General features: G+C 31.0%; 1 protein-coding gene across 1 annotated transcript in view; it reads left to right on the top strand.

The window, feature by feature from the left end:
- The window catches only part of LOC118190632 (uncharacterized), a 175,565-nt gene that overhangs the window by 148,767 nt on the left and 10,055 nt on the right, over positions 1-16,743 (top strand). The window contains exons 10-11 of the mRNA XM_085818342.1: positions 1,542-1,673; positions 5,826-5,924. Of these exons, the coding sequence (XP_085674468.1) occupies positions 1,542-1,673; positions 5,826-5,924 (231 nt within the window). The remainder of the gene's footprint in view (positions 1-1,541; positions 1,674-5,825; positions 5,925-16,743) is intronic.

The following is a 16,743-nucleotide window of genomic DNA, read 5'->3' on the forward strand; positions in this document are numbered from 1 at the left end:
TGCCATCTTACCAGATTTAAACTGATGACCTATAATCTGGAAAAATCGATAATCCGGAATCGCGAAAGTCCCGACGAGTCCGGATTAACGACTTTTGACTGTACCAAGTTTATTCAAGTTATTGACTGTACCAAGTTTATTCATAATGAAATCTACGTTCACTTAAATTTTTCTACATTTCATAAGTTTATATACATTTTTCTCAGTGTTTCATTTTCAAAGTTAATTTTCTTTATTTTATTCGAGTATGCTATATTGTATTCTTTTATGGAGCTTTAAAATTCTAACATCTAAAAATTTTTCCATTATAAAGATTTAAAATTTTCAAAAATTATGAAAGAAGCGCTTCTAAAAAGCATGAAAATTATTGAATTAAAGAATGGCAATTAATAGTAATGTTTTAAATTGATCTTAAATTAGTGAAAAATATTACTACTGTTGATGAATAGCAGTACAGTGTGGTAAACCAGTTTTTCCAAATTTAATTCAATTTTTTTTTAGTTATTAAATGTTGAAATAATTTTTCATATGTATCTTCTTTCACTGTTTGCTCCATCAGGTAGAGCAGAAAAAAAAATGTTTTAAATGAAGTTCAGAAGAGATTTTTAGCATAATTTCAGATTTTTTTTTTGGGGGGGGGGTAATTACACAATGTTTTCTTTCTCTCTCTCTCTCTTTTTTTTTTTTTTTTTTTTTTTTTTTTACACAAACAGTTGTTGGAACTAAAAGGTTGATTATTCATTATTGTAAAATGATTTTTCAGTTTAATTTTAGCCATCTTTTTAGAATTTTTTAAGCAAGCCTCTTTTTTTTTTTTTTTTTTTTTTTTTTTTTTGTTGTTGTTGTTGTTGTTGTTGTTATGTCACTTGTTGTTAGGGTCAAAACTTGTGCTATCTATTTTTAAACTATTTCCTAATAAGCTGCTCAACTTATTTTGTATAGCAGTCATTGTAGATGATGTTACAATGTGGTGCAGCTATTTATTTTTTAAAATTTGATTAAAACTTTTTTAAACTAATACTGAAGGGATTTTTTACGTATATTTTTGTTTAACAAAATAAAACTGTCAGAATTTTCCTATTTTGCAACATTGTGATAGAGCAAGGGAAAATATCTTTTAAATGAAGTATGTATATTGGAAACTTTTCTGTTTTTTTTTTTTTTTTTTTTTTTTTTTTTTTCCCAGTTTTTTGGAAATTGCTGTTTTTTCTGGTTGGTTGTAATTTAGATGAAAATAAAACAAGGTTAAAGAAAGTTTTATTATAACCCATGCTTTTCTTATTCATAGCATATAATTGTAAATGAATTTTGTAATGAGAATTATTTAATTTCTTGTTTGCATTAAACTATACAATAAATAGCTTTTCTTTTTTCAGTTCAATAATTATTGTATAAATTTTAGATAAAAGCTTAATTTATAAAATTGTTCTTACCTTAGTTTTTAAAAAATTATATCAAAACTTAGTTTAGTACTTTAAAAGTTCATATATTTGCTTTTTGTTTTCCCAGATTCATATTAATTAAATTAATTCTATTTCCAGGACCATCTCGTGGAGATTGCTTTTGGAAGAACCAGAAGTATAAGACATTCATTGTTTTTTAGTGATGATCCTAGACGAAAGAGTCGGTTAAAAGCACTGTCATGGTTTGGACCTCTTTATAATCCTGACGTGGTATGTGTGTTGAGTATTTATACAGTAGACCTCTAAATTTTTTGGCCAACTGGGACCACAACATGTTCAGATGTATATGCTCCCATGATTTAAATGTTCTTTATGATTAGCATTTACCTCGAGGGGGGGGATATATCCAGATTTTCTGATTATCTTATCGAAATAGTCGGAAAATTTTGGTTTATATATATATACTTTCTCATGAGTAAGCATTCATATTTAAGTAAAAATGGGGGAAATTTGTTTTATTTTGAACTACAATTATACAGTTAAATTACTGTAAATTAATTTTATTTCTGTGAAACAAAATATAAAAACAACATGATGACATTAAATAATTTTTATTTGCCTGTTTCAAGTAAAATAAAACTGCAAAGCTAATTTTTTACAAATAATAATAATAATAATAATAATAATAATAATTTATCTAATATTTCTAAAATAAAATGCTTAATGCAAAACTCTCCCTCTCTCCAATAAATGCTTAGTATCCAGATTTTAGATAGTTTCTGTTAAGTTAAATCAAAAATAAAAAGAATCTGGATGATCATGTTTGTGTAATCTGTTTTCAGATAAGAAGCATTTTTAATTACTTCTAGCTTATGAAGTAAACAAAGATGGTAGGTCTATGCATTGTACATAACTGCTTTTCTGTTAAGGTTTATGAGTTATATGTGCTGAATAGTATGTAATGATGTGTTACCGAATTACACGCAGAGCCGTCTCCATATGTAGGCGATTTGTGTAGCTGTCTAGAACAATGATTTTTAGAGTCTATCTGATTTTAGAATGAATATGCTGTTTTCACAAGCAGCAATTAAATCAAGGTACATTTCACTTTGAATTACCGTATTTGATGGCATATAAGACACACTTTTTTTCCTAAATTTGGTTTCAAAAAAGTTACCTGTGTCTTATACGTGAAGGACACAGGTTAACTTTCAATACTGAATGCAATTTTTAGCCCGGATAAAGGTCTAGGCACACATAACTTTTTCTACATCTGCCATAATTATATTGCGCATGCGTGAAATATCTGTCACCAAAAAGCGCCAAAGCTTGAAACTGATGTCGAAGTTCGAACAGGTTCGACAGTCACATTACGTCTATGGAGGTGAGTCAGTTACAAATGGCAGCAATTGCTTGATGCGAAACATACGTTAATAATTTACTTGAGGATGGGTTAAATATTAGCACGGCAACAAAACAGATTAATTTTCAACTTAATCATTTTCAGCTAATTTGTGCAATTTTCAAGCTGTTTCACTCCTTCTTTTCCATCAAAAAGAAACATCATTCCATGAGTGTGAGATATGCAAGCACACAGCCCTGCATACTCATGCGAGCCGAAATCAGCAAAAAGGTGGGAAAAATCCGTTTGACGGTTGTTTATATGCATGTGCAGTTCTGCGATTGTGATTAATGTTACGATAATGTCCATGCTAATAAACTGCATGGTGTGAGAAATTTTCATTCTCACATGTGTGTATGTACGTAAACACTTGCATTGTTGTGGTGTATAATTTTCTTCACTCTTAAATAAAATAAATCAACTGAATGTGGTGAATAGCCTGCCTTTTAATTACCTTAACAAGAACACCAATAACTAAATCAACATAACCTAGAAAAAGTTAAACCATTGCATTGTGGAATCTAAATGTGCTACAATCCTGGTTAAAAAAGCGTATGTAGTAAGTATTATAATTGTCACACCAAAATAATAGGTATGCTGATTTATTAAATATATAATTCATTGCAATTAGTCAAGGATATCCTCTGGAGTACTAGAAGTTTCAAACCAATTTAATTTTTAAATTAACAATAATAATCTCTTGATGATAAACTGAGAAACAATATTTCTTAACACTAAATATTTGCAACTCAGTAAATGAATAAAATTATTGGTAGTTGACCGAGAAATAGGGGTCGGCACTGGTTGCAAATGTCCCCATCTCTAAGGAAAATTTAAGTAATGTTACCTCCTGGTCTGTAGACATCTCCTGGTACGGTCTTTCTTGAAACAGGACGCTCAGATCAGCTGCATTCGACGGCGGGTATCTTGCGGATCAAGTTGACCATCTAAGCCGGCAATCTGTAATGCAACCGTTGCACTAGAGGGAAACACCAGAAATTTTCGCCTCCTTTCATCCTCACTAGGCCTACTCTGCTGGGGTGATGCCTCGGTGAACTTCACTGGACTTCGCGCATAGAGTTTTGTATCGGTGATAGATTATTCAATACAATAGGCTCCATCACTGGTAATCTGAAGAGGTTGAAATAATCTCCTTTGATAAAGAACTCCTGAAAAGCTGGAGTTTAATTTTGTCGGAACCAGTGATAGCGAAAGGAATTTTGCTGCAGCATTTCTTTTTCACCTTCTACACTCTGCTGGCCCAGAAATTTTTGTGTGTCCAATCTGCCTCTAACAAGCATGCAAGAAGTTATAAATCGAAAACTTCTACATTCCCAAAAACTTCCCAAAAGAGATAAGAAAAATCTCACTCCAAGAACTCAATCACTCCAAGAACAAAACCATATAAAAATTTATAAATTTTTCCAAGAATAATTCAACCTCTAAAATTTTCTCGCCAAAAAAAACATGCCAAGACAACTAACCCTTTTCACGGGAAGATTCACCCCTCCAGAAATGGGTGGCAGTAAACATTCATCATCTGTCAAAACTCAGCTCTGGAAACTTAAAAACTGCACTTCTAAGTGAACATTTTGAAGTCAGGAAATCTGCGCTATTTCTACTAAAAATATACATTTAATTACGAATAACTTCTCAAGCAATTAAGTTAAGCAAAAACCTATAATTCCACCAGAAAGGCACAAATTTTCAATACAAAAGCATATAAATTTTCCATTAGTTAAATTCATAATTTCTATTTTTAAATTGAAATAATACTCAAGAAATGCTTGAAATTAAAGTCTGTTTAACACAGAATCAAAACCAAGAGACCTATTTTGTGTTATCCAATTAACACACCAAAAAATGTGTCACAAACAAACATTTTAAATAAATTAAAGTTACATAACTTTAAGGGTCAAAACAAACTTTATGAAACCAAATGAAACTTTAAGTCCCTAAACTCAAATTAAAATTAAACAACTTCACTTTAACAAAACTTTTAAAGCTTCCAACGTAAATTTAAAGTTTACCAAAAGTTTACAACTTAAAACTTACAGCTAACTTTAAACAACTAAAGCAAAAAATAACAACTTCAATTACTGATCAAACAGAAATAAGTAAGCAATCAACTTAAAGCTTGAAATTAATAGACAATTAATACATAACAGCGTAATCGCAGAGACTATACATAGAATGAAGAGATTTAGTTATAAACCAACAGTAGGAAACTGCATTTTGATATAATATTTTAGGAATTGAAAATTTTTTTATCAAACTGTATCATTCCATTTTGAAGATGCCATTGATTATAAGACATGCATCTTTATTTCAGTACTTTCAATGGTTTAAAAAAAATCCTTTGATTTAAATGAAGTAAAATATTAAACTACATATGACAAATGTTTTTTTAAATAAAATTCAGTTTATTAGTAACATCAGTATTCTTATTGAATATTATAATATTAATTACTACTAATTTCTTATTAATATTCTGAAGTGCATTCATTTTAAGATCATATCATTTTTAGTGAAACTTGCATTCAGAAAAAGATGATCTTACTTCAACAATGACGTTTTGTAGTAGAAGGAACCTGAATGTGTAGGAGCCTCTTTATGTATACTCTACCACATTTGTACCAGAACTTACAGCAAGCTATTATTATGAGAACCCTAACACTGGTTAAGAAGAAATTAACAATGGTGCATCCATAGGACTGTTAAAAGGAATAAATGTATTAATAATAGTTTAACTATTTAAATAAGTATGGATAAATGTTCTGTTATGTTCAATTATTTATTATTTAATTTTCTCTAAAAATCTAATGAAAAGTGTGGTGGAATTCTCATCCATTTATCCATATCGTATTTTAGAAAAGAGAGGCTAGCCAAGTTGAAGGCCTCTGTGGCAAAGGGGAGCATTTGCAGTCTATGGCAAATGCAGTCATAATGCCAGAGAATTTTTTGAAAATCTTTAAAATGTATTTTTTTTAACATATTTACTTACATGTGTATTTTTATAGCAAACCAGATTGTTTGATTACTTCTTTGAACTATACAAATCCTGTATGGGAGATGCTGCTTACACTATTCCATATATTTATGAAGTTTGGATACCAGAGGTAAAAAGCTTCTTCTTTTTTTTTTTTTTTTTTTTTTTTTTTTTTTTTAACATTTTAATGTAACACTTGTCAAAGTATGTATTCTATAGTTTAGGAACTGATTATGTATTTATATGTCATTTTAGTTAAAATTTATGGTCCTTCTGTAATTTTTCAATTTGTTTTCATACTTATGGCCAGAATTTAAGAATGAATCTTTTTGTAAAAATTACTTCTTTCATAATTGGACAAAGCTGCTTTGATGGCCAAAAATCTTCACAGATAATTTTCTTTGAAAGATTAAAACTAAAGTCTAGATTTTTTATTATTCCTTGAATATAACTGAAATACCAATTATATTAATATAATAATATTATATAACAGAAATACCAGTTATGTTATTTCATATAGAAAAAAATACCTGAGACCTCTAAAATGTCCACTGAATAATTGTGGTGTAGGGTAGTATGAAATGTTGTTGCATTACAATTTCATCAAGATTTGCTTAACACTTTCACTGTGGGACGTGGTGTCAATGGTAAAGAGGCAACCATGCGCCAGCACGGGGTGTGGAGCGATGTCCTATTAGCCACATGCTTGCGAGTGGAGAGCAGTGCCTTAATATTTAGTCTCCGCTTTAATCAGCATTATATGTTAGGTGTGTCTACTGGTATTGGCATAGAGTAAAGGTTAGAAACTAGTTGTAAAGGTATGTGGTTTCGAATTTATGGCTTTATTAGTTATTAAAATATGAGCTGTAGAGATGATATTTTTGTAGGGCCTTCATGCCCCAAAAATGAGAAAAATGCAACATAATTTGCCTCTAACAGATGATGAAGTAGCAAATTTGTGGGCTGAGCTTTCGGAAGAGTACCCAAGTGATATTAGTTATGACAGTGATGAAGATTTCATTCTTCCCCAAGGTGTCCATTATATTTCAGATTCTGAGGAGGAAGATGAAGAGTTGCCAAGATGTAGAAGAGGCAACATGTCATAAGCATGATTCAGCTATGGTAGGAAGTATAATTTGGGAAAATGGCTCCTTAAAAATGAAACAATTTCATTTCACAAAATCAGACTATTTGTTGGCAATCTGTTTCAGGTGACAATCGGATTGATTAATTTTGTCATTTATTTATCGATAAAATCTTGTATGAAGTAATTGCTCAAACCAATGACTATGCTTATAAATTAACTTTGTTGCCATGAGGAAAAGAAACATTCTAGAATTAATGCTTGGAAAGAAACCACAAAAGATGAATTGTTGGTATTCGTAGGATTAATTTTACATATGTGAACTATAAAAATAAATCACATTCAAGATAACTGGAAAACAGATAAACTTTTTGGCTTGAATGTATTCTCATTTATTGAGGGCATTGTGCTTCACTACAATTCCAGAGCAAAATGCAGAACCCCCAAAAGATCGACTATATAAAATTTGAAGTACGGTGAATTTGTTCAATATGCAATTGGCTGGAAATATACTACCCAGGACAAGAGCTTGGTTTAAAGGAGTTGATGATATTGTGGCATAGATGGCTCATTTTTAAACAGTATATTCCAAACAAATGCCACAAATATGGTATTAAGTTATACATGATCATAACACCTAATGGTATGGTTATCAAATTTATGGTGTATACCTGCCTGATAGTTGATTGTGGAGGGAAAGGACAATCGCAACATTTAGTGTTTAATTTATTGGAAGGAATGTTAGATGCTGGACGTAGTGTATTTATGGACAATTATTATAATAGCCATGAGCTGGAAAACTGTCTTGCCGATAGAAAAACTCATTGTACTGGGACAATTCGAAAGAACAGGAAGACGTTTCCAAAAGAAGTTAGCGAGAAAAAGCTAAAGAAAGAGGAAACTATAGTGAAATATGCTAATGGTGTTATGATTGGCAAATGGAAAGCTAAAAGAGACGTAACTTACATTTCTAATGAATACAAGAATTATATTGTAGAAAAACAACAAACAAAAGAGGTGAAATGAAATCAAAACCACTTCCTGTCATTCGATATAATAAATTTATGGCAGGTATTGATAAGCAATACCAAATGCTTGCCTATTTATTATCCATGTGAAAGAGATGGCCTTCTTTAGATGGCCTACCAAAATATTTGTGCATATTTTGCAATTAATGATTTCAAATTCTAACTTTCTCTACAACAAATATTCCCCTGGAAACATGTCAGTTTATGACTTTCGTTTACCCGGTGATAAGGTGTTTATTGAAAACTCAACCTGTCCTTCGTGCTCCTGTGTGTGATTCAACTGAATCAGAACATGTGCTCAAACCATGGAAAGAAAAGAAAGGTGAAAAGATTGTGCAAATATTGCTATTCCCAAAGAAAACATAAAGACACCATTTATATCTGCAAAATTTGCGATGGATCTCGCAATTATTACTTAGATTGTGCAAAAGTGACCCACAAATAAAATGTTTAACAATATTTTTTGAAATTATAATATCATTGTAACCAGCTTATAATAAGTCATTTATATTAAATATATGTTAGTGATAAAGTGTCATACAAAAATAATTAATTTTATACTTTATTTTCATTATTCTTTTTCAATTTTACATTTCACATGCCAGTGCGTAATGTGGCATTTTAGGAAGAAATTTTACCTCTAGTGCCTATCCCGTGATTGTGCGTAGTCAAGATATTCTATTGGGAAAGGCCTAAATATTATTTAGTAATTAGTATGATACACATAATCACATTTTATTACTATTTTTCAATCATTCTTGTTATAAAAATTAAATGCCCTTCTGGGAAAACCCCATTTCTGCATTGGGGCAATAACTATCAATACACTGGCATGTGACCAGCTGTCAATGTGTTAAGTAAGTGAGCCAGGTGGTAAAGAAGACTGGATTGCTTGTTTGAAATGAATAACTTAATGTAGATAATTAAAAACAAGTAGAGTAGAAAGTTAAACAAAATTTCTCCTTACTGTGTGGAAGACACTAAGGAACAGATACTAGCAGTGCTACTGCAAAATCCTAGCTTGATATAATATTTACTCTCACTTCCCCATGAGTGAATCATTCACTTTGAAATAGAGCTTCTTTGTTTACTTGATAGAACCCTATCAAATCAGGTATGTGTAGTGAATTCACCTGTAAATACTATAAAGCTGTATATATTAAGTTTATTTAAAAGGTTCAGCTGTCATTCATGATACCAATTCTAGCGATGTTGAAATTTATATACAGTTTGAAGATTGCTGTAAAGTGAATAAATGAAAGATATTTTTATATAAAAATGTTAATGGTAGACTTTATTTATTTAATAAAGAAATCGAAGGTTAGACTTTGCATTTGGTTCAAAGCTTTATTTTCTAATTTTTTTATAAATGTTTTGTAAAATCTTACCCGTTTTCTGTTTGATAATTCAGTAGGAATGTCTCCTCCCTCCAGTTTCTTAATTGAACATCTGTGAATTGAATTGCTGAATTTCCTTTTCATCACCAGTAGCAGAGCTGCTACCGCTGTCTTCATCATCATCTCAAAAAATCAGTGTTAGCATTAATCATACATTATCATTAGCTTTGTGAAATATCTTTCCTCTCTTCACAAATACGTTTACAGTTTTTTATGTTAATGATTACATCATGTTCAACTGATTGAATCATGTTCAAAGAATAATACGGATATATTATCTTTTGCTAAAAATGTAAGTGAAGTATGAGCTATACAGTTGACTACAATCAGGTCAATTTTTGCGTCATCAGGTAAACTAACTGATTTCAAATGATGCAGAGCTTCAGTATGAAATGAATTGCAAGCCAATTATTCATTAATGCTTGTGTCATCCATGCTCTTTTATTTATGCAATATATAATGAAGAAAAAGCTCCTTTAAATACTCGAGGTCCTGTATTTTTTTCTATTTTTTCCCCGATTACGAAAATTTTACACTTGTTTGTTTTTGCAGCATTTGCACATGTTGAAATTGTTAGTCTCATGTTGGAATTTTTGACACCAGTTGGAACCTTTTCTGCAGAGGTTTTCAAGGTGTTCTTTTGTACATATTGCCTAAAAAAGAAAATCTGCAAATAGTTCAGTGGCTTCAATATCAGCTGGAGCTTTTTCATCTGAAATTTTTAATTACCTTATACCATGTCAATTTTTAAATTTAGTTAACTAACTTGTATAATATGTGCATTCAGTTTTAGTTCATTTCTTCAGGAAATATTTTGGCTTGAGCCATTACTAGCATTGAACTTGTCGGTAGCATGCTCTATCCATGATGCTGCCTGACCCATCATCTCATTCAACCCAGTGACTCATTCATCAGTTTGTTATGATCGTTACTTTTAGCATAATAAATAATTTTTCTGTTATTCATTGTGAGGAAAATGTCAAAATCCACAAAAAATTCAAAAATTTCCTTTTTCTGTTTTCATATGTTATGTGCAGTTGATTTTGCAGTGCATACTCTTCACATAATTTTGAGACAGATATACCTTTATCTATTTTTTGCAACAATTCCACTTTTTGTTTAATAGACATCAAAACATGCTTTTGCTTTGTAGGTTCTGTTGCAGCTCCAGAAATAGAAACTTTTTTCATTATAATTGAAAATTCTGACTTTAATTTTCATAAAATTGCTGTAATAATAGCCACCTACAAAAAATAATAAGCTGGATCAAATCAGTAAAGTATGATTTTAGCATAGCTTAAAAACGTCAGCCATATATTATTGGTTATGTATCAGGAGATTGGCAATGAAAGATAGTTGTTCTGCTACATTTTGTCTTGCTTCTATCTTGCACTGAGGCAATTAAACCTGAATTCTGAGAGGAGGTTTAACTGAATTTATCCTTAGCAATACATGAAAACAAGTTTGGAGATCTGGGCGTACATAAATTAATGGTTGAACATGTTTAGATGTTAGAATTGGTTTGAGTGAATGCATGACTGATCAAGGTTGAGAAAGACAGAATTCAGAAGGTGGTATGGAATTAATAACATTTAGCATATCTGAGGGTAATCTTAAGTGTGGTATCGTTAACGAGTTTGGTACATGTAAGCGTTTTTATCTTTTTTAATGGCAGATCTTAAAACCAACAAAACTGTTGGTACAATTTCAGTCAAGTTTGTGTTGTTAGGAGCTGTTATTATTACATTTTTAAGGTAGCTATGAAATCTTTTAATCAGGCAAGGAAGGTAAGCAGCAGTTTGAATGCAGTGGGTACTCAGAATCTTCATCAAACCTTTAAATAAGCGAGAGACAAAATTTCAGCCTTGGACCAATTGTAATTGATACAGGGCAGCCAAATATAACTATTCCGTTTTGTATTAATGCTATACTAATGGAGATCTGAGCAGAAATATCAGTCATAAGTATCATTTCCAGCCATCTGATGAAGTGGTCAATAATTGTCATGCAATAAATGTTATCATCAGGTGGTGGAAGAGAACATATGTTTCAATTTGGATAAGTAAAATATTGCATAAGGTAAGGAAAAGATACTTGACGGTGATTCTGAATGTCTCTAAACTTTAGAGTGTAATCATTTTAGACAAGATTGAATTGCAGTTTTAACAACTTTGTTTTTGTTAGGCCAAAAATATCACTTAAAGATTACATTCATTGAGACTGAAATGTTGCATGAGAAAAACTGTGAGTCTGCTGAAAAATTTAAAATGATATTAAGGAACATTTATGATGTGTTAATCAAATAATAATGCTGTATGACGTTTGAATTTCTGATTTCCAGTATTCGGAATGATCTAAATCCAAACCTACAGATAATCAGCAATTTTTTTGGCAACTTTTTATTCCAATTTTTAAAATTTTTTTGCTTGCTCTGTGCTTGCTGATTTGATACTTTTTCGTAATAAAATGTGGAGAGTCTCGATTCTTTTTTACACTGGCCCGAAGCTGGCAAATCATTATCTATTTATTATTATTATTGGGGGGGGGGCTTTCTTCATCACATAACTATAAACAGACTTTAGCTTGAGAAATGACTCTAATGCAGTGATGTCTAAGATTTTTATTTTTAATTTTAGTAAGTGAATACCAAATAGCATGGTAGCCTTTTATGACATTATGCTTGGCCACATCAAGTATTGAGTATATCAAAGAGCAAACATTTACCAGAACATTTTCCCTTTATTAAAAAAAAAAAAAAAGTGAGTGATACCGATAGGCCTGTAAATTATATTTAGTGCTGTTTGAATTGAGAATAACTGATTTGTTTGGTGCCAGAGCTGGTGTAGCCACACTGGACAGCAGAATTTAGAAGAGGCAAAATTTTTAGACTTTAGAAAAGCACCAAGGAAAAAAAAAAAATTTATTTATTCGGAATTCAGATAAATCTTAATCATGTTCAGGAAATAGACATCAGTATAATAAATAACTAATATAATTCAAGTTTAACTTTATCAGCATGTGATAGAAGCAAGAGAAAATTTAGGTAAACATGAGTCACCGATCCTCATGATACATAATCATTAGTGCAGCAGTTCTCAACCTTTTGACTAATGCATACCATCTAAACAAAAATTCAAAAAATTTAGTACCACCACTACATTTTACAATGATTATTTTTCAACTTCTCAAATATATTTTGCCATTTGTACAACCTGCTGACTATTTCTATTAAATATGCATACATAAAAAATATTCGATTAAAAATTAATTACCATTTCAGTTATTCAAAATTAAATTATAATACTTTAATTCTAAAATTAAGTGTGAAATTTTGTACTGCTTAAGAGAGATCAATTTCTTTATGTCTGGTCTTATTTCACTTAGTTTTAACAGTAAGTTAGGATCCACTTTAAATTTTGTTCTGTATTTATTTTTCAAATATGACATGGAAGAAAAATCCATGTTCACACAAATAGGCTTTGCAAAAAGGCAATAAAAATTGTAATGCCTTTAAATTGTTTTTTTTTTTTTTTTTTTTTTTTTTTTTTTTTTTTCCCCAGTTCAGCTAAAAGTTAAAAAATGTATGATTTTTCAGATCTTCAGTTGGAGTTTGATTGCAGGAAATTTCTATCAATTTTTCTTTTTCTAAACGAAATTTTTTAATTTAATAGTTAAAAGTACTTTGCCTTTTTTGTGTACCATCTAGTTTTCTCTTGCGTACCACTGGTTGAGAATCACTGCTTTAGTATATAGTGAATGTTAGCTAAGCTTAATGATGATAGTCTCAAATTTGAAGGTGTTCAAATATCACAAGTAAAAATTTTAACTTTCCAGTTCATGAAATTTTTAAAGAAATGTGGAGAATTGATAATAAATGAAAATGATATACCAAAAGGTTTCTCATTCCAATGATACCTCAGTCATCAATAAATTAATGGACAGCGAAAACTGTATTATGGTTCTAAATCTAGAAAATTTCGAATGACAATTTAGTAGGAATTCTTGATACAGCAACTACAGGATTTGAAAAATTGAACTTTGAAACTGGACAAGATTTTATGGCTATCTATAGAATTAGAGAGAATGTATTAGCATGAAAAATGAAGCAAATTAAACAACTTACAGTGAATGAAATGTTTAATAAAACAAACAAATAAATATTGAAACCTCCCTTTTTTGTCAATTTTAATTCCATTAAGGTCATAAATGCTTCATTATTTCATAACTATTTCATATTTTTAATTTAATAAATTCTACATGTCATCATGTGTAGTAGATTTAAACCGATGATCCAATATTTTTCCAGAATCGTTAAAGGCTTGACAAGTCCAGATGTTGGACCTTTTAATGTGATAATAATAATAGTGGTAAAAAACAAAATTTTTTTCCTAAATATGGTTGCTCACAATGTGTTAATGGGATAATGAACCAATCAAATGTTGATCTTGCTCAGTGTCAAAGTAAGTATCTAATAATCATCAAGTCTTGAGCAATTGAACTCTGTAAAATCCCTTATTATATTATATTTGTAGTGTTTTCATTGAAACTACCAGAATATATTTTTAAAATCAGCTAGCCATGAATGTTGTTGTTCTAAAGCATGTAAGAATTTTTCAGTGCCTTTAATATAGTTTTGTGGAAACCATTGGGGTACCCACCTGATCTTCGTTATTCTTATCACATTAAATATTCTCATTACATACATCAAGAACTTTAATCAGACACGGTACATAATAAAAATTTATCTTTATTTCAAGACTTCAGATATACATATTACTTCTTGACAGTTCTCCACTGTGTTTCTCCAAAATCCTCTCCTTAGGGTTGTCATATCTATTGGCAGCAGTGCAGGCACAAGGAATATTCATTATTGCTATCACATGTGTCACAATTTCTTCATTGCAGAATAAATTGAAAATAATTCCCTATCATATGCAGACCATTTCTGTTTACTTTTATTGGGTTTCATAAAGAAAATTCCTATGGATTTCCATGTTTCTTGAGACATCTGTGTAAGAGTGCTGCTTATTGCAGTGTCTGAAGCATATCTACCCATATGCGTAACTAGGTTCCAAGAATAGGGTGTCTGAAAAGGGTAGCTTGAGCAATGGCATTTTTGGCAGCAATAAAGGCTTGTTTGGCATTTTCATTCCAAGTTAACTGTGTGGATGAATCCTGAACATGAGAATGAAATTTCTTTTTGCTGATATGTTCTTCCAAGAATTTTATTAAAGAAGAAAGAATGTGTTCTGCTTTAGGTATGAAGCATCTGTAAAAATTAAACATGCCCTAAAAGTGACTTTGTCAGGAAGAGGTTCAGTTTTGTTTTCACTAAGATGAAAACCTAAGAAATGAATAACTGTTTGACTGAAGGTGAAGGTGCATTTTGAAACTTTTAGGCAAAGTCCATATTCCTATAGCTTTGAAAATAAGGCTTTCAAATGCCTGCAGTGTTACTAAGAATCTTTACAAGCTATAAGCAAGTTGTCAATGAAAATATAAATGCCTTCTAAATCTTTCATGACTTCATCTATAAATTGATAAAAAGTTGCAAATGCATCCCATAAGCCAAACTGCGTACGGATACTTTCGAATGAACCAAACGGTGTATATATGGCAGCTGTATACATATTGTCGGGTTTAATAGGTATTTGATGGTATGCCTTAATAAGGTCAACATAACTAAAACTTTTAGTACTGTGCAATGCAGCAGTAAAATCTACTGAGCAAGGAATAGGGTATTTATCTTTTATTGTTTATGCATTCAGTGTGGTATGATTTGCTTCAGGTCTCCATTCTAAGGTTCCCCCCTTTTTTTAAACCATGTGAAGTGGGGATGCATGGTTTCAAATACCTTCATTGCATCGTAGTTTGAAATTCTTTTTTTTTTTTTTTTTTTTTTTCTATTTTTAAGCAATATGGAACTAATCAACAAGATTTTGCAGCCTCAGGTGGACCTTTGGTTAAGATGTAATGAACAGTGTTGTGTTTAACAGGTTGGTCAACATCTGGTAATTTAGTAATAGAAAGAAATTCTTTTAAAATTTGTGATAAGTTGTATCACTAAAAATGGCCTTTATTGAATAAATATGTGCATTTTTCATGCAATCTACAGTTTGAAACTGCATTTTTAAATCTTTGAGACATTTGTTCCTAAGATCATTCATCAATTCAAAGAAATGGAGGAAATCTGCTCCAAGAATGGTTGTAGTAACATTTGCTATAGGAAAAGTTTGTCTTTATCTGAAATCTAAAGAAAGTGTTTTTTTACCATAAACATGAGTAGTTGAAGACTTAGCAGTAAAAAGCGTTTGTTGGGGAGAATTTTGTTTTTGAGAATTATTTGCTGGAAGTAAGGGCACATCTGAGTTGGTATTAACCAAAAATGAAATGTTTGTTCTCCAGTCAAGGACGAAAAGACAACATGAAATTTGCCTTTTTAGAATAAGTTGCCTTTATTCTTTGCTGGCTTCATATCCATATCATGCATGCATATTTGCTGGCTTCATATCATGGTTTGGCACATCATAAAGTCATTTCATCTTACTTGACATATCAAACCATAAAGGTTTGATATGTTTGACTTTCCAAAACAGCTATGATACCAGCAAATAGAATAATCTCTCTATTAGGAACTGCTTCTTTCTTTATTGCTCTGTCCACAATTTAGCGAGTGAACGTAAGAAAGGGAAATAGGATCAATATATTCGTTTTATTTTTCTATTTCTTTAAATAATTTATCCTCAAAAGATTGATCAAATGTGTGAGAAATGGAATAAGTGCCTGGGGTTGGATTTAAGATTCTGTCGGCAGTTTCTGCATCTTTACCTGAGGTTAAACTGCTGCCAAAATAGATTGAATAGTTGAAGGCAAACACGTAAGGGGTAATTCTAACATTATGTTATAAGGAACATTTAAGGATTCTGCTCAACATGTCATAATCCTAAAGAATCGGAAGGTTTTCGAGAACCTAATTCCTTTCCAAATAATAATTGGGAATTTCTTGCTGAGAAGATTCTCCTGATCAGTTTATTAACTCAGTTTTGAGCTTTGATGAGTAGGGTCTGGTTGCATAAATAAATCCTGAACTAATGAAACAGTATCAGGAGGAAGATGAGAAACTGCGTAATTATACTTAATAATTTATTCAGTGATAGGTTAGGGGTTGGCAAGAGCAAATGTACTGTAATACATAATAAACTATAAGGCTAGCTCTAATTGGTTATAAATCAAAATTTGTACGGCATGTACATCAGACATTGTGCAAGATTTATACCAAAATTGGAAATCTTGAGAAACAGTGAGTCATCAAAAATGATAGTACAGTCAAAAGTCATTAATTCGGACACCCATAATCCGGAATGATCTATAATCCGGACCTCAAAGCTAAAAACTTTCTGCGCATGCGCCGCATTAACACATGCGCATAGGCGTTCACGC

This window comes from Stegodyphus dumicola, chromosome 6 (genome assembly GCF_044657685.1).
Source record: "Stegodyphus dumicola isolate Sdum_Otavi_A_Nest chromosome 6, ASM4465768v1".
NCBI classification, from domain to species: Eukaryota; Metazoa; Arthropoda; class Arachnida; order Araneae; family Eresidae; genus Stegodyphus; species Stegodyphus dumicola.